Here is a 24,928-nt window from a genome sequence, read left to right as displayed (position 1 = left end):
TGGATTGTAATTATGGCTAAGGTGGTGGAAATAGGTCATGCTCTAATAGGAATTTATGACTTGGCTTTCAAGTAAACCTTGCCTGTTTGTTAAACATGCCCAAGTGTAGTTTAGATTTTTAATTTGGCATATTTAATTAAATAAATTAAACTTAGTTTTATAAGGTTTAATTTATAAGCCTAGTAAGCCAGCTTTTATATATATATAATTTATATACACATTATTATATTTTTTTATTTTTAATTATATTTTCAATCATATTAAATTTATATATTAATTTTAATGTCATTTTTTTGTTTTTATATTATAGTTGGTAAATCATCTTAATTAGTATGGGCTTGTTTGGATAATTCTCAAAAGTATATTTAAATCACATATGAGATGTCATTTTGTCAAATCCAATTAATAGTTAGATCATCGAAATAGATTTTTACTAAATGTAAATTAAAAATCAAATGCACACTATGTATTGGAATTGATAAATCATATTATATAAATGTAAATTTTAATAGTCTTAAAATAAATTTAAGACGTTTAAAATTAATATGTAAGTTTATTTAAAAGATTCCCATTTAAAATAAACTTTTAAATAAGCTTCAAAATTAGGGTAGGCTTTAGATAAACTCATACTTGAGTCGTGAAAAATAATATTATACAAGTTTCAAGTTAAGTTTAGGTTTATTTGGTTAAAACTTAATTCAACCTAATCTATTTCTATCCCTATGTTTTGCCACCATTATATGTGGGTATGTATGTTTGGTGAAGAGCAAATCTAAACTTAGAAAGATGAATGTAAATAAGAGTCAAGAGAGGGCTTTTAGATTCATCTTGACTTAAATTATAATTTCAAGGCTTAATTAGATAATTGAGTTAGATGAGAGTGAATTTGAATCTAATAAATATGAAGCTAAATCAAAAGGTAATTAGAACACATTCCTAATGGTTGGCACTATAGTTGCTTAAGATCAATTAAATGAGTAAGAATATGTCATCCCATAATGCATATCCTGAATTTTGATATTAATTAGATAATTGAGTTAGACAAGAGTGAATTTGAATCTAATAAATATGAAGTTAAATCAAAAGGTAATTAGAACACATTCCTAATGGTTGACACTATAGTCTTAATATCAGTTAAATGAGTGAGAATATGTCATCCCATAATGTAAATCATGAATTTTGATATGCTCTATTGATTGGAATAACTCACAGATTATCATATTGCTTTTACAATTATTAGTTGCAATTTTAGTTCTTTAATTTAATTTCTCTTCGCAATTGTGTGTGTGTGTGTGTTTATGGAATACTATGGATTAATTCTCTATTGCCATGAGCGATTCCCGTGTACTTGCAAGACCAATCAATAACAATATTTACTATTTTATCTTCGCATAATTAATATATTATAAAAAAAATCATAATATAAATAAAATGAAATTAAAAAATGAAGCTAACTCACCACATATTTCACAACTTACCCCACCAGCTTTTTGTGTACAGAGATTTGCAAACAACCTCTTCAATTTTTGTCGTTTATTATAAGTTTGGAGTTTAACAAAGCTTTACACAAATTAACCCAACCAAAAAAGAATGGATGAGAGAAAGGGAAAAAAAAAAACTAACATTGCTAGACGTATATAATACACCATATACACACGCACGCAGCACGTGCATACAATACAGTTTAGTGAAACTCACCATTTGAAAATTTAGTTGAATGAAAATGGTGTACTGCTAATTAAAGGGAAAATATTCTCTCATGCTCCCCTCCTCCTAGTTTTGTTCTTGCCTTGCAAGGGCAGAATTTTTTTTTTATTCTTTGAAGAATACAATTAAGACTCGTTTAAGAAATTTGTCACGATAAAGTTTATAAATTTTGTATCAGATTTGTTATATGAAAACAAGTATATGGTGTTATTAAAAGTTAAACCTTAATTTATTTTTTTGTTAGGGTTTTCTTAGAAACTTAACAAGTTAATATTCAGTTTTTAATAACATAAACATGCTTTAACAAGACAGTATTTTGTTGGGATAAATTTAAAAGGCCTTGAATGTCATTGTCCCTTTATTTTTCTTTTATCATTGATCACTTGTCCATGTGATCGAGGGCAAGACGAGAACCGGTAGGAACCTGTTCCAGTAGTTAAGATGTTTTCGACAATAATTGATATTGATGAGGTAAACATCGTGGGGTTAGAACAGCTTCCAATGGAGTTGCCTTGGGCAAAGTAATGCTTGTGCCTTCTTTCATGTCCACTGGTTCATCACCTACCTTCACCAACTCAAACCCTTGAAGCAAACGAGCTAGACTCAACACACTTACTTGCACTGCTAAATTCGAACCAGGACAAGCCCTTCTTCCAATCCCAAAAGGAAGGTACTGAAAATGGTGACCTTCATTGTCAATATCTCCATTCTCTGTAATGAACCTCTCAGGCATGAATTTTTCAGGCTGTGACCAAATGGTTGGGTCTCTGTGGAGCTTCCACACATTAGCTAATACTCTGGTGCCTTTTGGGACGTAATAGCCACAGATATAACAGTCTTGTGTTGCTTCATGGGGGACCAAGAGAGGACCTGGTGGGTATAATCTTAGGGTTTCTTTGACAATAGCTTGAAGGTAAATTAGGTTTTTGATATCTAAAGTTTGGACCCATCTTTGTTTGCCCACGTGATGATCGACCTCCTCTTGGGCACGCTTTAGGACGTGTTTGTTGTTCAATAGTAAGGCTAGCATCCATGTCAAGTTGATGGAGGTTGTGTCTGCCCCAGCTAAGATCAAACTCTAAATTCAAATAAATCTTATATCAGGATCTTCGAACATGTCCGGTGGCTAATAAAGAAAATGTTTTACTTGCATTTAAAATAAGGCACATGCATAATTGCAAATATGATAGATTTGAATTATATACTTCCTTTGATCTTTAGTATGAGACAAAGTTAATCAAATGTACACTTGCTAAAAAACGTTAGTTATATCCTTAAGATTATACACACACACACATATATATACACATATAACTTTTCAATTTTGTTATTGTTTGCAATCAATAACCATAATAAATTATTGTCTTGGAATTCAAGCTATATAAATAAATGATGGTAAAATTGAAAAAAAATTAATTACTCTAATTTTGTTCCTTATTAAGGATAAAAAAAAAGAGCTTTCAAAGTTTGTCTTATATTAATAATGATCCTATATAGCAAAGGTTTAGATTATTTAGGCGTGAGATGATAATACCCTCAAATTTCCTATAATTTGCGTGATGGAATAAAAAAGTTTGTTTTATACTTTTTCTTCTCTTTATTATAAAGTAACTCTACTTACCTCATCAAATACCTTATATTAAAAATTAAAAATTCCTTTTAGAAGACATCATATAATAAGAACGGGAGTATTAAGAAAGTAGTGTGCGTATCAAGTATAATAAAGTTAATCTTAATTGGATAGGACAAGATAAGATTTATTAAAAAGATTTATGTGGTCCAAAGGCTACATTAATTGTCCACCAAAATATTTATTGACCGGTCAATCCCACTGTATAAAGAAGGCAATAACTACTAGTTTTAACAGTAATAATATTAATAATAATACTAACAACAACAACAACAACAATAATGGGCTTTTGCCCCTTATCAATAATAAAAATAACAATAACAACAACAATTTATGTTTGACTTAAATTGCACTTGTTGGATCTCTTTCCTCAATTATTGTATCTCATTTTTCTAGAAATTAATTATTTAGTATTTTTGTCAATTATTACATGTTATTGTTATGGGTAAGCTATGCGCTACAGACCCAGAGATCCTTATATATCTATATTTTGGGGTAATATTGATTCAAGTAAGGCCTCTCAATGCTGCTCCTAGACAAACATGGCCACTTTAAGATCTCCAACTCCTTGTTACATCAACCCATAGATCTTTATACGTAGTGAGATGGCTCATGCACACTCATGGATCATGGTCAAATTTTTTTATGCACAAGTTCCTAAAGAGATAAGTACATGGCATACTTAAATCTTTATATGATAGAAGTAAAATACTATTGAATCAAATTTTTATAAGAGAAGAGAGGATTTAGAAGAGAGATATGGGGAAAACACACTAATTCTCATTCCTTAATGGATGATCCTTACAAACTCTAACTTATCACATGACCCAAACTCCCTTTTATAGATAAAGGAAGGAAAAAGACGACGCACACCATTATTACGTGCTTGTTAGTTTTTTTTAAAAGTAAAGTAGACGTGACTAAAAGTAAAAGCAAAAGCAAAGTAAAAGCATCTTTCCTAAAAGCTGACTTGACTAATGCAAGGCATCTTTTGACAAAAACTAAAGTAACTTTTGACAAATACAAAAACAAAAGTTACTTTTCTAAAGATCACTTGACACAAGCAAAAGCAAATTTCCACGCATGATAGAGGATGAGGCCTCATCACTTTATATGCTTAAAGATACATTCTTGATCAAATGAGAGGTTAGAATACTAGCTTTCTTCTTTTATAAGGTGCCATGTTGGGTTGTCTTCTTCCTACTCTACCACTTTATCTTATTATTCCTTAGACTATCTTAGGGTGAAAGAGACATTTGCTTTAAAAAATTATTGATAAAATTGAGACTCTATCTCATATGAATTTTAGCTATTTAGAGGAGCAAGTGTTCTCCCTTCCTCTTCTCAAAAATTAACCCTAACTTTCTCTAGTAGGGTAGAGAGTGGGACCCTTTAAAGTCTAATTTACTTAGAACAATGTACGCTGATAGTATAGCCTAATTGACCCAACTCAACGGTACTAATATTGCCCACTTCTTTACTTTGTAGGAGAGTTGTAGGATTGAACCTTAGGGGCGTGCATTACGCCAAATCCTTGAGAATTCAATCATTGGGAAGGTTTAGGAAGGATGTACTACTAGCGTATGCTATCCTGAGTAAATTAGGCTTGAAAAGGTTTTACTCTTTGCCCTACTAAGGAAACCTGGAGGTAAACTCTGAGTTCAGTTTAGTGGTACCAATGTTGCCTACTTCTTCGTTTTGTAGGAGAAGTTGTAGGATTGAACCCCAGGGGTGTGCGTTATGCTAAGCCCTTGAGAATTTAATCATTGGGAAGGTTTTGGGATAAGTATACTACTAGCATACCCTGTCTTGAGTAAATTGAGCTCTAAAGGGTCCTACTGTTTGCCCCACCAAGGACACCTAGGGGTAAACTTTGAGAAGAGGGAGGGCAAACAAGAAGTTTTAGGTCTTAAGATGGCTAGGCTTCATGGATTATAAAAGCTTATTCCATCCATGTAAAGTATACTTTCAGTAAAGTAATATTAACAACCCATCCTAGCATATGAAGTTCTAGAGCTGGAGGATCATTTGGGATGACAGGCTAAAATGGAATTAAACCAAGTGAAATACACTGAAGATTTGGGTTCGTGCATGTAAAGTTGTTTAAATCACAAAAAAAATCTTTTAACTCAAATAAAACTTCTTTTTCATGCGATGGCTAATTACAAGAGGATTTCTATAAATAGTTCTAATTAGCTACATAAAGATTCCCTTGATGATCCAAATTGCAAAGACAGTGGACAATGAAGAAGGGATAAACCTTCTGCTTATTTAATGGTATCTTCCATAAGACAAAAGATTCAATGACTTGATAAAGTTCCTGGTGTCGCAAGAATTAGGGGAAAACTAATTTCTTTGGCACGATGTTATAAAGAGAGGTTGGTGGTAAGAGGGTGTTATAAATTGAACTCTTTTCTGAGGTACAATCAAGTAATCTGCAATCGTGTTATATCTTCCCTTTATATGATGAATAGTGAATTTATAGTAAGAAAATCAATTTTTTTTATCGAACGAGTTGGGCTTCAGGAAATATCTTTTATTTTGACCAAAGATTTTAGGGAATGACATGTGTCCATTTCTGCCATAAAGTGATAGGGCTGACATGAAAGCTAAATTTTTTTAGTGCCATATTTAACAGCCAAGACTTCTTTGTAAGCTATATGATAATGCTTTCCAAAGGTTTTGAATTCTCTGTTAGCATGACCATAATAATATCTTTTTCCATTTTCTTTTTCAATAAGTATTGCTCCCCAATAGTCACTACTCATATCGATCTACAAAATTCTTTGTTCTTTTAGTACTCCTAAGTGATGAAGGATGTTGAGATATCTGCTCTAGATACTGGACAACCTTAGTCTGATTGATTCTTCAAGATGGTAGATTTTTTCATAATAGCCTAGACAACTGGCTAATGTGATTGGACACGTGAGGAATAAAGTCCCTGATGTAATTTACAATTCCCAAGAACTGTTGAATTTGAATCACAAATAAATTTTCACCTAAAAAATTCAATAATTCTTGAGCAATATTTGGACTGGGCTAGTATAGTCCATTTTGGATAATTATATCCAAGAATTCTATTTAGGTTGCACCTATGTGACCTTTTGCAAGCCAAAACCATAATCCCATATATTTGGATTATCTTAAAGAATTGGGCTAATAGGTCTTTATGCTCCTATTCAGTCTCCAAAAACAATAATATATCACCAATATACACTAGAATATTATTGAGGATGGGCTTAAAGATGTGGATCATAGCCTTCTGGAATAGTGATGGAGCAGTCTTAAATCTAAATAGCATTATTGTCCATTGGTACTGGACATTAGGAATACAAAAAGCCTTCTTATAATGATCTGTTAGATCAATTCCTAGCTGCCAAAATCCTATTTTAAGATTAAATTTTAAGAATATTTTAGTTCCATTTAAATGAACTAACTGAGTGTCGATCTTTAGTAATAGAAACTTATTATCTTAAAGAAAAGCATTGAGAGGTTTATAATTAATAACCACGCTTTTCTTTCCTCCTTGTTTTTCTGCTCTCTTCTCAACATAGAATACTTGGCAAGCCCCATCTGATTTGGTTAGTTCTATGCATCCTTGAGCACTCTTGTCATGCTAATGCAAGATCTTCTGGATAATACCAGCCTAATCCACATATTGCTTCAGAATTACTAAACTTTCTAGATGAAAATTATTTGTGGTTCAACTTTAACAATTCTTAAGAATCATAAACTACATTAGGGACTTTATTCCTCATGTGTCCAATCACACTAGCCAATTATCCAAGCTATTATGAAAAAATCCACCACCATGAGGAATCAATCAGATTAATGTTGTCTAGTATCTAATGCAGATATCTCAACATCCTTCACCATTTAGGATTCCTGATAAATGATAAAGAATTCTTTAGATCGATATGAGTGATGACTCTTAGGGAGTAGTGCTTATTGAAAAGGAGAATATGAAAAGATATTATTGTGATCATACTAGCAGAGAATTCAAAACCTCTAAAAAGCATTATCACATAGCTTACAAGGAAGTCCTGGCTATTAAACATAACATAGAAAAATTCAACTTTCCTCTCAACCCCTACGATTTTGTGGTAGAAATGGGTAACACATCATTTCTTAAAATCCTTGATCAAAACAAAATGATACTCCCTGAAACCTAACTCCTTTGATAGAAAGATTAGTTTTCTATAAATTCACAATTAGTCATATAAAAAAAAAGCCACAACACCATTACAGATTACCCGACTATACCTCAGAAAAGAGTCCTACTCATAACACCCTCTCACCACCAACCTCTCTTTATCGTCAACATCATGCCAATAAAATTAGTTTTCTCCCTAATTCCTACCCTACATCTATCTCTAAAGTTCATCAACTAGTTAAAAGAAGTTTATTCTTTTCACTTCACCTTTTCCTCCACAAAACCCATATCCATCCTCACCTTGAATATTTTGACATTCAAGTTCAATATCTAACCATTCCCTATATGAGGTCCTATTCTTAGAAGAAGCCTTGTGGTACATGTGGTCCATCTTAGCCTCTCTATGCATGTGCATTTGTTGTCCCATAGTTATCAATTTACCACTACCTCTATGATACTAATAATGAAGGTTCTAACCTTTAAAAATCCTCTCATGATTAGCCATCACATAAAAAAGAAGTTTTATCTAAGTTAAAAGATTTTTTATGTGGTTTAAACAATTTTACAAGCACAAACCCTAATCCTAAGTATAGTTCACTTAGTCTAATTCTATTCTAGCTTATCATCCCAGATGATCCTCCATCTTTAGAAATTCATTTGCCAGAATAGGTTGCTAATATTGCTTTACAAAAAAGATACTCTACATGGATGGAACAAGTTTCCATAACCCATAAGGCCTAGCCATCTTAAGACCCAAAACTTCCTCTTCCAAGCAGCCAAGATCTATACGAGATAGAATCTCAATTTTATTAATAATTTCCTGAAGTGAAGGACTATATGTCACCCCGAGACTATCTAAAGAACAAGAAGACAAAGAAACAGAGTGGGAAGAAGACACATCAGCATGGCACTTTAAAAAAGAAGAAATTTAATATTCTAACCTCTCATTTAATCAAGAATGTATCTACAAGCATTTGAAGTAATGAAGCCCCATCTTCTATCACACTAGGAATTTGCTTTTGCTTTTATCAAGTCATTTTTAAGAGAGTAGCTTTTGTTTTTGTATTTGTCAAAAGTTACTTTAACTTCTGTCAAAAGATATCCTTACTTTAGTTAAGTCAGCTTTTAAAAAAGCTATTTTTGCTTTTGCTTTTGCTTTTAGTCGCATCTACTTTACTTTTAAGCAAAACTAGCAAACATGTAAGAATAGTGTGTGTTGTCTTTCTCCTCTCTTCATCTATAAAAGGGAGTTTAGGTTATGTAGTATGGTAGATTTTATAAGGATTATCCACTAAGGAATAAGAATCAGTGTATTTTCCCCTATGTATCTCTTCTAAATCCTCTCTTCTTTTGTGAAAGCTTGACTCAATAGTATTTTACTTTTGTCATGCAAAGATTCAAGTATATTCTACACTTGCCTCTTTGAAAAACTTATGCATCAGAAAAAATTTATCCATAATTCGAGTGTAAACCATATCACTATGCTTAAATATTCATGGGTTAATGTATCAAGGGGTTTGAAGATCTTAAAGTGACCATGTTTGATTATGAATGGCACTGAGAGGCCTTATTTAGATTAATATTACCTCAAGATATAAAGACACAAGGATCTTTAGGTCTGTAGTGCTCGACTTGCCTCCATGATATCAGAGCCATAATCTTATTGACAAAGGAATGATGTTGCATAAGTAGAACTCAAAAAATATTAGTAAGACACTAGAAACCTTGACTATTTCCTTTAACCCAATTCATCTTCCTTTTTTTTCCTTCGACTGTCTTCTTTCCTTTATAAAACAAACCCTCTCCAACAAGATAGAAAATCTAGTTTAGTTTACCACCTTATCAGAAAATGCAATGATCCAAAATATAAACTTAGCCCTTACAACCTTTATCATAAATTTGACTCTTTGACTTAGGGAATTAAATCCTTAATTTCCACTCAACGTCCTCAAGCTAAAGAAGTTGTCCAAACTTCCAAGCTTGACTAGTGCAGCTTTCAAGCAGAGGAGTACAGCTTTCAAGCCACCTCTATTGAATAGTACATAACCCTTAAGATCCCTTAGCCTTTAATCAAAACCTGTAAATCATAGGGATATACACACCTCTATGTTGGAGTCATTCACCTAATCTTAACCATTCATGGTAAAAAAAGGATTTTTGTTACAACTAGGATTGCCTTATTAGACACCAACTACACTACATACAGTAATGCCTTGATTAGAACTTTGCTAACTACTCTTAGTAATGCCATAGCTCCTACTTTCAACATTAAATTGACAAATTTGACTCTTTTTATCAAACTAAAAGTTCAAATCCAGATAATCAAAGCAAAACAAGAATAGAGATCCATCATGGCTACTTCACACCACCAGATTGTTTACAGAATGCAAAACCATTCGCTTGATCTTTACTTCCCTAACTCAATTAAGGATGTACTATATATGGTAGCCAAACGAGTTAGTGAATCCTCTATGATTCAAATCTTGAGACATCTACCATGAGAGGAGCTAACACAATCAAAACCATTAAAGTGGATCAACAATTATGAAAAGAAGTTTCACTTTAACCAACAAGACATACGTACAAAAGATCCTCCTATTTTGTATAGGTTGCCAAACAAAACTGTCAAATCAGTCTTTAAAAGGCCTAGGTACCAAGAAGTAGGCCAGTCTTTGGGCAAGATCCTAACTATAACATCGGCTTTTGCTCAACATAAGTGTAATCCTCTTATTGAATTCTTCACAAAAGAAGGCAAGCCAATCTATGGATCCTATGTTAATGGTTACTTTATATGGGATTGTGTTCTAGACATATGTGAACCTGAATGTGATTGTGAATTCTAGGATAATTCTAACGATGATAAGGAATGGTTTAGTAGACGAAAGACTACAAGAAGGGCCAAGCAATATAGGTCTCCTTATACAAACATCTGCCTTCAAATGATGATAATAATAATGTAATAGTAACGTCGGTTCAATTTATATTATACACTCACTCTATTTTTTATTATATGAGAAAATGTCTCCTTATTTTTTTATAAGAAAAATTATAAATTTCAAGACAAATTTGGTTAAATATTTATTTTTATAAGACAAATTTTCTTAATTAATCATAGGAATAATTCAATTGAAACTTTTAATTTCAGTCATAATTATTACATTTAATCAACTTTTAAACTGTGCGAGTTGATCATTTTTCTTATATTTGAAAATGAAAAGAATATTATTTTGGAAAAATCACACCTAGGGCCCACAAACAAATTTAATTACTAAGAGGTCCTATGAAATGCGCAAAATACTCTCAAATCCTAAATCTTGCTCATTTACAACTTAGCAAAGGAAAATGATAATTTAATATTAAACTCATACCCAAGTTGTAAATGCTCTTTATCAAGTTATAAATACGTATGATTTAATATTTGAGAGTATTTTATGCATTTTATTAGACCTCTTGGTAATTAAATTTTTTTTTTTTGATCTAGGTGTGATTTTTCCTATTATTTTTCACCAACTTAATATGTGGTCTATTAATTTTTAAACAAACAATCACCCCACCTCCTTCATATTAAAAATACAAGTTTAACCATAAAAAGTAAATAAATACAAAATATATATTTCATTCAATATCATAAAATACTATTTGATCGAATTACATTCTAATAAATTAATTAATTATCTTTAAAATTATATAGTCATTTCATGTTTATCTTTAATTAGTAAAGTGTTTCAATTAAAAATATCTTATTAACTACACTCTTAATTAAGGGTGTTTTTGAAGAAACCTTATTAATTATATTTTAATTGACACAAAATGCCTTATATTTTTTACCATTGTGATTTAAAAAATATCTTATAATATTAAATAAGGGAATACCATTTTCTCATTTTTTTTGGGGGGAAAAATCTACAATTTTGAAATTTAAAACATCTAAAAAATTTTGAATTGCATAAAAATCCTTTCTAAGTTGTGAATAAATAATCTGTTGACTTTCAAAGCTTACGATAAATTCTTTTTTAAAAGAAATTATGTGAATTTCAACACCGTTGTCCGTTAATTTTCAATTAATTTATTAATGGATCAAGGAAAATTACACGGAAAAAATCCTAAATTTAAGAAGAATTATTCACATAAAAGTAATTATTTTTTCCCACAACTTATGATGGTTTAAAAACTAAAAGTAGTCAAGCAAGAAAAAACATTTAATATGCTATAAAAGGAGTAAAAAGCTTTGTTTGTATAGCTCTTCCATTTCATGTTTTGGTTTTGTAACAAATATGATATGAAGTTTATGCCAACTTAAGATTTCATACATATTTTGAGTCAGTTATATGAAAATTTGTATAATATGCATATCTCGGCTTACAATTGATGTGCCTGTGATTAAATGATTGTGAGTGATCGAGATATTAGTACAAGTGCTGTTGTAACGTTTTGTATATGGGAATGGCCATAACATGTTATTTTGAATGAAATTATCCCCTTTGAATTCATTATGGAGTAATGGATTTGGTGGTCAGTTTGTGTTTGGACTACTGTTGTTGTGACATATTTGGCCTTTGAAGTTGTGTGTGGTCCATTTGAATTGGTTTAAGTATTTTCAAGGTTATTGACACTAGTTTGTGAGTTTTTGACACATTTGTGTATTATGGTTTGAAAATGGACTATTTTAGATTTAGATGTCTAACTTTTTAATGGTTGAATATTTAGGTGCAAAATCAGTGCCAATAGTTAAAGGGCTCAAATAGCTACATGTAGACACTTAAACCATTCAAATCGAATATCAAATGCTAAAACAGCGTGCTCCAAAGGTTAGTCTGAAATGTTGTCATGATAGCAAGCTTGCGCTACAGCACATGATAGTAACACCATGACACAATGCACAAGGAGGGATGAAGTTACTCTATGCCATCCACCGCGATAGACAAGGCAAATTTTGGTATTTTTCATATTGTTCTGTTATTGTTTTTAAAAGTTGTTTATGATTTTCATGCTTTTGTTATCTCGTATAATTTATTTTAAACTATAATTTAAACTCAAACATCTTTTTAAAAAGGATTTTTTTGGAATCTCATCATTTTAAACTATTTTATTTCTAAACCTTTGAGTTGTGATAATTTTTTTTAAGGATTAATTAATCATGGTTATCACAACCATGTATTAAAATGTTATCCTGATAATGTCAAGGTGAACATTTCAAAAAATAAAAGTAAAAGCAACTTTTTTAAAAGTTGACTTATTTAAATTAAAGATATTTTTTAACAAAAGCTAAAGTAACTTTTTCCTAAGATAACTTGACAAAATCAAAAGCAAATTCTCACACAAATAAGTTGTAAATACACTTTATCAATTTGTAAATAAACAGGATTTGAGGTTTGAAAATATTTTATGTATTTTTTAGAACCTCTTGATAATTAAATTTGTTTTGTGATGACCTAATTGTGATTTTTCTTATTATTTTTCACTAAGTTAGCATATGATGAACTACTTTTTAAACAAACAATTACCCCACTTCCTTCATATTAGAAGCACAAGTTTACCAAAAATAAATAAATAACTAAATATAAAATATATATTTTATTGAATATTATAAAATACTTTTGAGCAAATTACCTTCGAATAGATTAATTAATTATTTTTAAAATTATACACTATTTTCATATTTATCTTTATTTAATAGAGTGTCTCAATTAAAAATATCTTATTAAGTACACTCTTAATTAAAAATGTTTTTGAAGAAATCATATTAATCATGACGTAAAATGTTTTATATTTTTTAACATTATATTTTAAAAAATGTCTGAATAAGTGAATAATATTTTCTCATTTTTTTGGAAAATCTACAATATTGAAATTTAAAACATATAATAATTTCTGAATTGCATAAAAATCCTCTCTAAGTCATGCATAAATAATCCGTTGACTTTCAAAGCTTACGATAATTTTTTTTTAAATTATGCGAATTTTAACACCGTTGTCTATTAATTTTCTGTTAATTAACGACGGATCATGGAAAATTGCAGGGGGAAAATGCTAAATTTAAGAAGAATTATTCACATAAAAATACTCTTTTTTTCCCGTCAACTAATGATGGTTTAAAAGTCAAGCAAGAAAAAACGTACCAAGACATTTGCCTTGATGATGGTGTCACGTGTATGGCCCAAGGCAGAGTCGTCTTCTTCAATTACAGAAAGCATGAAGTCAATGAAATCCTGCTTCTCACTGAACTCTTTCTTCTTCACACGATGCTCTTCAACCCAACTTGACGCCAGAGAATCCAGATCATTCGCAATCCTCTTCATCGATCTCAGTACCTTTCCTTCACCACGAAACCATCCCAGAAACGGAATCAAATCTGAAGGAACAAATTCTCCAGAAATATGCATGAAATCCTTTATCAGCTTCACAACCCTACGTGCCTCTTCATCATCCACATCTCGCAAATTCCCAAAATACCTCTTCCCTGCAATCATCTTCGTGATTACGTTCAGCGTCAATCGCTCCAACCACTCGCTAATCACAACCCTACCTTTATTATTACCATCTCCGACGATGTACGAGTACAGATCGCCGATGAAAACATCGATCTCAGATTCATACACATGCCTCAGTGATTCCAGTCGCCGAGCCGATAGTAGCTCGAGCATGACGAGCTTCCTCAATTTGCGCCAGTACGGGCCGTCGGGCGCGAACCCGAACCCGGCGAAGTTGTAACCGAGGTAGACGCCGTGGCTGGATCTCGGGCGACAGGCTAGGGTTTTGTCGTTGGTGGTGAAGCAGTCTTTAATGGCGTCTTGGCTGCTAACAACGAGGGCAGGGAAGGCTCCGAGTCTGATGGTGAAGATGGGGCCATACTTGTCTGCGAAGGAAGCTAAGGTGTGAGCAAGAGGAGCTTGAGCTCCAAGAAGATGAAGATGACCTAAAAGGGGTAAGGCTCCTGAAGGTTCTGGTGCTACCATGCCTTTGGTTGTGTGGTTTGGTGAGTTTTTCTGAGCTCTGATGATCCATACAAGTAGTGACAAAAGAAGGATTGAAATTGCTGTTATTGTTGGGAGAGAAAGAAGATCCATTATGGTTTCTCTCATGTATTTGAAGCTTTGAGAAGATGATAATCCTTGATTTTTGTATCAATTGCTATGTCAACGTTTATTAAAGGAAGAAGACGACGACCACGACGACGACCATTACATGGCAAATATTGTCTAATTCAAAGGTACGTGATAAATGGAGGAAAACGACTTGCCACACAAATGGAGGACAGGTGGACGAGATGGATAAGGAGAAGAGGGTAAGAAATCGGAATGAACCACATTTAAGTTGAACTAGATCTCCTTCCTAGTATAATACTAGAAAGTTTGTATTTTAATTCATTTATCTTAATGAAATTTGATCATTACTTGAACATAAAGAAAGAGGGGGTGAGAAAATGACGGAAAGATTAAACATTGAAGAGATCATATGAGGCGTCAAAAATGAGGATGACTTGGAACCTAATGGGATTATTGATTTGACAAACGGGATCGAAATTTCATCACTTTCGACGGTCTTTTTAAGTCTTTTATGATGCCTAATAAAAAAATGATAATTTAAATAAGCCTCGTTACATCTAGTATCCTAAATTTGCTTCATTTTGACTATAGAGGTGACTTTAGTTAGGTCCAAATTAATCCAGATCAAGGTAGATTGGGACCCTTTTTTACTAGAAATTCTGTCACCAACACAGCTACATCCTCAAATTTCGAAATTCTGTTTGCCATCAATTATCAACTACAACTAGGCAGGGTGTTATCTCTTACACCATGAGCTTTGTATAGGTGGTCTCTCATACACTTCAGCAACAATAATACGTCACATGAACGCTGGTAAAAAAAAAAATGTCATATGAACAAATTGTGCAAAAATTACACAAAATAGATTGTAAATTATTAGATGGAAACGTAGATATGGATAAGTTTAACTCAAGTCCTCCTCCAATATTTGCAAATTAAAGCACATTTAATTACTAAATGTATACATATCTTTTAGCAATGACTCAAGGCCTGTTTAAATAACTTTCAAAAATACATTCAAACTGCATTTGGAATATAATTTTGTCAAATCCAACAAATAGTTGAATCTCTCATATGTGCTTTTGCTAGATGTAAGCTGAAAATTATTTAGTTTTGAGTTTGTTAAAAATTCATTTAGCAAAAATTAGTTCAGTGAAAATCATTTGTTGTAACAAAATTTATATTTGAATATATTTTTAAAAAAATTAGTTTAATAAATTGAAATTTATTTGGATTGATGATGATTTGTACTTTTAAAATATACTTTTAAATATACATTAACCAAAAATAATATTAATGTATGATAATTTGTAACTTTTGTTATACAAATATAATATATTAAAAATGTTTAAAAAATGTAAAATAACATAAAAGTTAATATGTTACTCCAAATATTAAGAATAAAAAATGTAAAGTTTAATATGTTGGAAAAATTATGTAATAAATAGTTTAACATTCATTAATATTAAGTAGTTACATGATTAATGGTTCAATCTATATAATGTATAATTTGATTTCTAATTAAATCACGAACCCTATTTATCTCTCCATTAAATGCCACACTTGAAATTGTACTTGAAATTAATGATGGAAAAGTATGCTTGTTAATATCATTGTGAGGAGATGACAAAATAATGAAGGGTAACATAGTCAAATATAAATTAGGTACGAATCATTAATGTCCCAACATCCCCATTTTATGTTTGAAAAGTACTCCCTCTCCCTCTAATCCTATTTATAAACCACTTTTAGCATGTTTTATCAGAATAAAAAAAATTAAACCTCATTAATTTTGTCTTAAAACTTAACAAATTTTTACTTTTACCCATAGTAAATATTTTTAAATCTCATTACTGATATTTTTATTCAAAGCATTTAATAAGAAAGAAAAATGTAAGTGCCCTATAAATAAAACTAAACTTTTTATTCTTTTCCTGCCCTATAAATTGAACCAAAGGAATAGAAAATTTGAGCATTCAAAAGTTCGCATTCAAAATACATTTGAAAAGCTCATTTGCTCTTTCAAATTGCACCTAGATAGCTTTTCACATTCCACAGGTGAGAAAGTTCTTTTAGAATGTGAAAAGTGACTCACCTAAAAGGACCCTTAAATATTTATCATATTGCGAGGCCTTCCATTAAATTTGAGCACTTATTTGGTTTGCCATGTCGTGAGAGGCTTGCTCTTTTGCTAAATTCAATTTTCATTGGTTATAAAATTTATTATTATTAATACATACTCCTTTTAGAGTTATTTATAAATTACTTTCAATATATTTCACTGAAATTAAAAAATAATTTAAAACTTATTAATTCTATTTAAAATTTAATAACTTTCCACCTTTACATCTAATAAAGATAAAAAAAATGTTTTTAATAACTTTTTCTAACATTTAATGAGGAAAAGGGTAAAAAGGTAAAGGTGAACATGAAAAATAGTGAAGTGCTTTATAAATAAGATCAAAGTTTATCTTCTTTCCTTGCTCTATGAATAAAAGCAGAGGAGTAATTTCATTACTTGATATTTCCTTATAATTTTCTCTTTTTCTAATTTTCTCAGTGGTCTTGAGCTTTTTTTTTTTTTTGGTAGAATGTGGATTTGAGACTGATGGTTGCTAACGGTAACGGGCTCAGGACAGGATGGAGAGAAACAGGCCCATAAAGATTTACAGTGTGATTATCGCAGTCTGCACGTCTGCTTCTTTACTCACCTTGAGCTCTCCTTTCGCGTACTGTATCTCTGTATGCCCTTCTAAGGTTTCTTGTTTCATCTCCACGCGAATATTCTTGATTAATGTAACCTATTGTCTTCATCTTGGCGCTGGCAAAATTACATATTTCGAACTCATAAAGCATTTACGAATTGAGCTTTTAGGTTTTTTTGTTCCCTTGAGGGTTTTACGTTTGTGTGTATGCTGGAGGGATAAAAAATGGAGGGGATAGGAAGAAATGATTTAATGAATATTTTCATTCTAAAATTTGAGGGATTAAGGGAAATAATTGATTTAGTTTTAATTTAATTTCAAGATCCTCACTACAAAAAATCACGCGTTTCTGCACTGCTTCAGTTCGCCGCTCTGCTTCTTTGTTGCATCAGCCTCCCTCTCGCCGTCACTGTCGCCGCTTCAGTTTGGCGAGGCTTTGATAACAGGTGAGCTTTCGATCTATTGCTCTAGTAGTTTAGAAATTTCTGCTGATTTAAGATCGCATGCCTTTTTCAAAACTGGTTTCAGCTGTCGTTGATTGGTTTGATTGAAAAACCACATGGATTCCTTTGGCTTTCAGTGGACATGATAATCTATGTTTGGAGTTTATGTCTGTCTCTTCTCTTTCATCAGTTATATTAGAGCTAAAATTTTGTCATTGCAATGAAGTGATTCACAGTTTCTTAAAGATGGAGACGATGTCCATTTGAATTTTTATGAATGCCATCATACCCAATTTGAAAACATCAATATCCTTATATAGAAATCATGTAAGTATATATCGGTTATGCTTAAATTCATGTCTAGCTTCATACATCTTTCCATTCTGTGGATTTTTTTTTTTTTTTGCTCTTTTTCCTCGAATATGGATTTACTAATAGTATGGGTTTTCTATGAAACTAACTACAGTAATCTTCCTCGCATATTTGGCATGACTGATTTTCCTGTTGGAGGTAAAGGTAAAATTTTTCTTCATTAAAATTAAATCACTCACATTCTCGACACCTTGCATTTGATCTAAAATATAATCAACAACTAGGTTGCCCAAATATGCCAATAAAACCACTTATTCCATATAGAATTACATGCAGAGATATTAAGTTAGAGGGAAGGTAAAATCAAAATTGGATTAGATAAATTCAGAGAATTTGGAGATAATGGTAAGCATTGTTTTCGAGTGACATCAATTTTCTAGCAAATAAATAAATAAATAAATATCATTGTTCAAATAGGACATCTCAGGTTACCTTTTGTTAGATACCTGTTAGTTATTTTGAGGGATTTGGTAGAGAGCAAACTCAAAGCTACAAAAGTAACTTGCATGCATGGTTAACATCATTTTGTGTTGGCTGTACTGATGTTGTTGGTTGTACTTTTGCTTTGGAAAATGCCTATGGAAATATTAATTAGCTTGGCTGCAGTGGCATTTACAAGTTAGATATTCCTTATATTTTTTGTGTGTATATTGTGTTAAGAACTTTGATTCTCAGTTGATTCTTATATGCTATGCTTATATCAGAAAAATCTGAAATTTGACTTAATCTGACTTTTTTCCCTTTCGTTGTAAAAACATGGCAAGATGATTTGAACATAGGACTTCTTGAAAACTTGTGGCTAGAATTTTTGTCCAAACTAGAACTAGAAGATTCGTATGCTATTTAGCTGTAACTCGTGGCATTTTTCTTTGATGGAACTAATAAGTTTGTTTTAATAGAATCTTGGCGTTCTGATAGCCCTAGCATTTGAGTTCATATTACCCTACTGATCATGTGATTCAATGGACATGAACCCCAGAAAATGCATTGGCTTATGATTGATGAGTTTTGGGTGGTGAAAAATGTCAGCTCAGATCTGTGATATTTTTGCAGATTTTACATACATATTAACGGAATTAGGTGGGTTAGTGCAGTTATGACAACCTCTCATCTTGCTAGTATTTTTTAGCTACTATATTGGTAAACAACACCTTATAATAACACCGCATTGAGCAGTCAGATACTAGTATGAAAAGGAGCCATGAGTAATTGCACCTTGGTCATTAGCATTTCCTATATTGTATAAAAACCAATTTCATTGTCCTTGCATCATAGTTAGACATTTTTCAGCTAGTATTACTAAATCCATGCTGTATAATTCTTTTCAAATACTGCTCTGATGCTTATGGGTGCCTTGGTTATAGCGCCCATTATGAATTTGGTATGTATCATAATTTTTTGTATTGTCTTTATACAAATTGGATGTAAATTTTATTTTTAATATTAGAATTATAATATTTCAGTTGAGATTTGTGAGATTAGAATTATGATAAATATGAGATTTGTGTAATACACAAGGCTAAAACTGTTGACATTTCTAAATTAAGAGTGGGATGAGTTGTAATATAATCATTCAAAAGACAAAAAAAAAAAATTGATTGGGGTATAACAGTCTATTTATTATTATTTTCCATGCCCTCTCCCTTCAAACCAAACAAGAGAATATTAAATCAAAATCGCCCTTCTTCACTCCGCTCTATTGAATTAAAAACTACTTAATTGATAGTGTTGATTCTATCACGTTTCTGTTATTTCCTGTTGTTTCATGTCCTTGATGTTTATATTTGCAATTTACTTTGTATATTTTGTTGAAGCAAATAGCATTACTAAAATTTATTAGGGGGGAAATAAGAACTTGCCTTTCTTGGTCTAGGAACAATAAATTGATATTGTTATGCATCATAAATACATTGGTTAAGGACGTCAGTTATTCACACAGCAATGCGAGCTGCTGTAATTCATGACCTTTCCGATCCAGTGGGCAGTACAAATAATTTAAGTGGATGAACTTGTTTATGAGGAGCTGTTCAATTGTTTATTCTTGCATTACTACTGAAAAATATTTAAAGACTAATATGTCAGGTTGAGATAATGTTACCGAATGCTTCTCTCCATATCTGATAGAAAAAAAAAAATGAAGGAACTTCATTTTCATTTATTGTAGGTACATTGAGAATCTCTGAAGTTGAATTGATAAAAACACTGATGGAACGGCAGGGTCGTGATTATGCATCTGCTTCTCCAGCATATGCTCAACAACAGCGACAAGCTGTAACTATGCAACAACAGCAACAATATGGATTTCATCCCCAACCTCAGCAGTTCCCTTCAACAGTGCATGGCCCTCCTTTTCTGCCCCCAGGTCCAGCACATCCTCCTATGCAACAATTCCCCTACCCTCACCCCATGCAGCAGCAGCAACTTCAACAATTACACCCCCATGCTCCTCCCCCACCTCCTCATCTTCTTCTTCAGCAGCAGCACCAAGCACCACCTGCTTTCCCTTCTCATTTTCCTCCTCCCCTTGTTCCGTCCCCCTTTCATGGTCAATACGAGTCTGCTCCACCCCCAGTTGCTCCTCCTTCTGATCCTGAGCTCCAAAAACGTATTGACAAACTTGTTGAGTATGCTGCTAAAAATGGTCCTGAATTTGAGGCCATGATACGTGAAAAACAACAAGACAATCCTTCCTATAGTTTCCTCTTTGGAGGGGAGGGGCATGGTTACTATCGTTACAAGCTTTGGCTGTCAACACGCCCTCCAGGTGGTCCTTTCAATCCACCTTTTCCACCATCTTCCATGCCTATGATTCATCCTCCACCAAATCCAATGATGAACCCATCTCCTTTAAATGCTCCCCCAATGAATGCTGCTGCAATTAGTTCCTCAGCTTCAATGCTAGGTCCACCTCAAATGAACCCACTTCCTTTCCAGCAGTACCACCATCAGCATCCTCAGCCTTTTGGGCTTCATGGTCGGGCTGATTATGATCAGGCATCCAAGTCCTATAAAGGGATCTCTGGCCCACTTCCATCTGATGTTGCAGTGGATCTCAATAATGTTCTTAGTAATCTAAATGGTACAAAAGAATCAATTAAAGGTGCCAAAATTTGGTTCATGCAGAGATCTGCATTTGCACCAGCTCTTGCAGAGGCACTTAGAGACAGAGTTTTCACGCTAGATGACATTGAAAGGCAGTTGCATATCATATATCTTGCCAATGACATACTTTTTGACAGGTAAAGTACATCATCATTTAACTGTTATGCAAAGTTTTTTGGCTGCCTTTTCGCAAATATAACTTATGTCTACTGCTTCTTTGTCCTTGAATGACAACAACTGTGCGCTATTAGACAATTGCAAAATAATTGCCTGTGGTCCTGCAGTCCTGTGCGACTTCTGGTGAACCTTGCTTTCCAGGACATCTACATGTTTGTGGTGTTAATGGGTATTTTTGTGGACTAAAATTGTAAAATCATTTTCTAATCAAATTTCCCTCAAGATCAACAGATAATATACTCTTCTGGAGAATTTTGCTTTTATTCAAATTTCCCTCAAAATCATTTTCTAATCATTTGTTTTCTAGAAAGGAAATGGAAAATGCACTTTATCTTATTTTCTTTTTAGGTGAATCTCTCATTTCCTTTCTAGAAAACAAATTTTCGTGTACCAAACATTCTATATATGTATTTTGGGTGATTAATCATCTGTTATCCAATACTACAACTAATCCAGATTTGAGCTGGGTTAGACCCTAATTGAAGAGAAGCTCTGTCAACATGATTTTTTTCATTTACAAGATTTGACACACGAGACCTTACTCCTAACATGATATTTTTCCATTTACAAGATTCGAACATGAAACCTTACTTGAGGTATGTTGACTGTCTTACCGCTCAATCCAGCCACCACCAGTGGGAAGTGACATTTTTTTTTTTTCATTGCACATCTCCTTAAAGATTTTTGGATGGATAAATTTTCTTTCTCTCTTGTTTTATTTCATCCTGGTTTTGAGTTTGAGCATAACATGCGTGCTATTGTGGATTCTCCTTTTTGTCATCCTTGACTTCTGCATTGCTGATTTACAGCTTGAACCGGAGGGCAAGCAGCCACGACCTTGACAATGAAGCCCTTGCATTTAAACCTGTTTTGGGCTCTATGCTTGCAAGGATATATCATAATCCTCAAAGCAATGAGGAATACAGGAAACGATTGCATCAAATGGTGGAGTTCTGGGCTTCTAAAGAAGTTTATGATCAAGAGACTATTTCTTTACTAAAGGGTGAGATGATTGGTGGACTACAAACAAATTCTTTTCCTGGGCCTTCAAAGGATTTATTATCCGCTTCATCAGATTCAGGTAGCTTTTACTCTAAAAGTCAATAAATACTCCTCATTTTTTAAAGTTGGTCAATATTCAAGAGATGCGATGATAATTGTTGATTTTGAAGTACCCTCCCCCATGAAAAAAATGCGACACTGATAACGTCTCTTGCATTAAGAATTTGTCTCCTCAAGTTTATTTTCTAGGCAAACTCTGTTGTTTCCTTGGTTTCACCGTCCATAAAACATAAGATGCTATTCTCTTGAGTTTTTCCTGACGTGTCAAATAAATGATAAAGCTGCAAAATTGTGATTCACACTCACAGACATCTATGATGCCACCAGTATTGGATTAATTTAGCCATTGCTTCTTAATAAACTTGGTTTGGTGCCTGCATAATCACTTGAGATTTTATTCTGTTTGGAAGATATTGTTGCCTTGAGATTCAGTTTATTTGAGTTAAGAATTTATTCATGATTCCTTCTCTCCTACTTGCAGGAATGTTGCAGCAGACTCCTAACCCTATTGTCCAGCAATGGCCATCCGATCGGCCAGTTTCTGGTTCAGGCATACCAGAGCAAGATCATCCTGAAAAGCATGCTGCTCTAGGGCAGTCCATGCCACCATCTATGGTACCTCAGCAGTTTCTTCCGAATTCTGCTCCTTCCGGTGCTTTCGCAGGGCCCATGGCCATTCCCTCATCAGTTCAACCAGCTAATCAACCGCTGGCTGCACATTTAATGTCTCCTCCACCTGCTGGCACTGGTGAGAAGTTACCGCCATATCCATTGTTCCCGCCCGGCCTTATTCCAGGAATGGTGAAAAAGATGCAGATTGGCAGTGGCGTTCCATATTCTCCTTTGAGTCCTTTAGACATCCCAACTGTGATACCACCGTCCACTGTACCACCATCAGATATTCTGCAAAGAGTCTCAAAGTTCTTTAAAGAAATTGGGGAGGTTAATCCTTCTGAAGGTCCAATGAAATCTGATTCAAGAGATGAAGAAGATGAGTATGAGAGAGACTATGAGAGGGAGCTGCCAGTGAGGAAGGGCGGTGCTTGTATCCCTCCACCCCCAAACTTGCAGGCAGATCCGGAGACAGGGATGTATGCTGATGGAAGTGTGGAGCGGAAACCGGGATCAAGCGGATCAGGGAGGCTAGGACTTGGTGCCACAGCCAATCCCAATGAGGTGAGTCAGTATGATGATGTATATACGTCCTACAGGAAGCAGAGAAGCACCACGTACCACTCCTCAATGAGTGCAAGAGGTGCAGCTAGATGAAAGCAACTTAATTTAAATATTATTGAGAAATTGGAAATGTAAAAGTGAGTGCATTAGACTAGGCATGTTTGTGATTTGGATCCTCTAAAGTTAGAGTACCTCCATGAACTAAAAGAGAGGGCGACACAAGAAATATCTGAGTTCTTGCTTTTTCCCCCCTTTTACACACTCATTCTCTCTCTCTCTTTGCTTTTGAAGCACTTTATAAACTTCTAACTACAGAAGATCTGAATCAGGTGTATGTGATATTTTTGTTGTTCATCCTTATTATTATTATTATTATTATTATTATTATTATTATTATTATTTTGACCAACTGTTGTTCATCCTTATTTGAAAGGGTGCTTGTGGAATTTACAGCTTTATTAGTACGCACAATTTTTTTTTTTTGGGCCACTAGGACGCACACCTTAAAACTTAGATGTCTCCTTTTTTTTGTTATAAATTTTAAAGTTCAAATTTCTGAATATAATTTCTTGCTATTAATAATCTGTTATTTCACCAACGAAATGTGTCACATTCGATGATCTATATACAACATTGCAACTTAAAGTTTAAAAATTAGAAACATTTTTTAATGGAAAAATTAAATAAGTTGGGTCATGGGGGCTTATTAGGTCACTTATCAGTAGTAAGATTTGATCAATGAATTTATAGGTTATGAGTCAAATTTTATCAATTGGATCAAATTTTGTTGATTATTATAAATATGTATTCTAAAATCTGAAACTAAGCACGTTTTTTGGCTTAAAGTCTGAAGGTTGAATTTATTTTCCATATACTTATAGGAAAATGGAAAATCAATTATAGGAAAATTGCAAATCAATTGATAACGATGAATTATTTATAAAAAATAAAAAATATTAATTATTAAATTTTAACATTTAAAAAATTATTTGTGCACTAAATAAAATTTAAGAGTTAATGATAAAATACAATAACATTATATACTGTAGTTAACCTTACTTATTAGGAGTGTGGGAGAAGGCTTATTGTATATAAATTTGAGAGACGGGTGTGATTTAAACTTAATTCTTACCCACCAAAACATTTGTTTATGTATTTCTTGTATGTAAGGACATTTGACTTCCAAAGCACAACAAATTATATAATATTCAAGGAGACAAAAATGTACGATGAAGCATAAATTATTTTAAGGGAAAATGAATTATTTGTGATGCTTATGAAGCACGTGGAAATGAGATTGTGAAAAGATAAGGATGGAGGCCCCAATGCTTGTCTTATATGTATCATCATTCATC

At 32.8% G+C, this 24,928-nt stretch overlaps 2 protein-coding genes across 2 annotated transcripts; one reads left to right on the top strand and one right to left on the bottom strand.

Moving 5' to 3' along the window:
* Positions 1-1,972: 1,972 nt before the first annotated feature.
* LOC129295847 (cytochrome P450 CYP82J17-like) lies at positions 1,973-14,643 on the bottom strand. Its single transcript, XM_054934434.1, has 2 exons — positions 13,610-14,643; positions 1,973-2,785 (listed from the first exon to the last, which is right to left on the bottom strand). The coding sequence occupies exons 1-2, from the start codon at positions 14,570-14,572 to the stop codon at positions 2,144-2,146; spliced, it is 1,605 nt and encodes a 534-aa protein (XP_054790409.1). The 5' UTR covers positions 14,573-14,643; the 3' UTR covers positions 1,973-2,143.
* Positions 14,644-17,255: 2,612 nt separating this feature from the next.
* LOC129295845 (uncharacterized) lies at positions 17,256-23,982 on the top strand. Its single transcript, XM_054934433.1, has 5 exons — positions 17,256-17,293; positions 17,605-17,687; positions 20,221-21,295; positions 22,145-22,416; positions 22,879-23,982. Exons 3-5 carry the CDS (start codon positions 20,262-20,264, stop codon positions 23,664-23,666), a joined length of 2,094 nt encoding a protein of 697 aa, XP_054790408.1. The 5' UTR covers positions 17,256-17,293; positions 17,605-17,687; positions 20,221-20,261; the 3' UTR covers positions 23,667-23,982.
* Positions 23,983-24,928: the final 946 nt, after the last annotated feature.

Source organism: Prosopis cineraria, unplaced genomic scaffold (assembly GCF_029017545.1).
Source record: "Prosopis cineraria cultivar Desert tree isolate PC_DT_omini unplaced genomic scaffold, ASM2901754v1 PC201, whole genome shotgun sequence".
Lineage (NCBI taxonomy): Eukaryota > Viridiplantae > Streptophyta > Magnoliopsida > Fabales > Fabaceae > Prosopis > Prosopis cineraria.
The sequence above is the reverse complement of the archived record's forward strand: the minus strand, read 5'-3'. Positions and strand labels throughout refer to the sequence as shown.

Excerpts from the sequence above, each read along its gene's own strand:
- LOC129295847 (XM_054934434.1), bottom strand. The coding sequence starts at position 14,572 with ATGAGAGAAACCATAATGGATCTTCTTTCTCTCCCAACAATAACAGCA. Across the intron at positions 2,786-13,609 it reads TCATCAAGGCAAATGTCTTG|AGTTTGATCTTAGCTGGGGC; the intron begins GTACGTTTTTTC and ends ATTTGAATTTAG.
- LOC129295845 (XM_054934433.1), top strand. The coding sequence starts at position 20,262 with ATGGAACGGCAGGGTCGTGATTATGCATCTGCTTCTCCAGCATATGCT. Across the intron at positions 21,296-22,144 it reads AATGACATACTTTTTGACAG|CTTGAACCGGAGGGCAAGCA; the intron begins GTAAAGTACATC and ends GCTGATTTACAG. Across the intron at positions 22,417-22,878 it reads ATCCGCTTCATCAGATTCAG|GAATGTTGCAGCAGACTCCT; the intron begins GTAGCTTTTACT and ends TCCTACTTGCAG.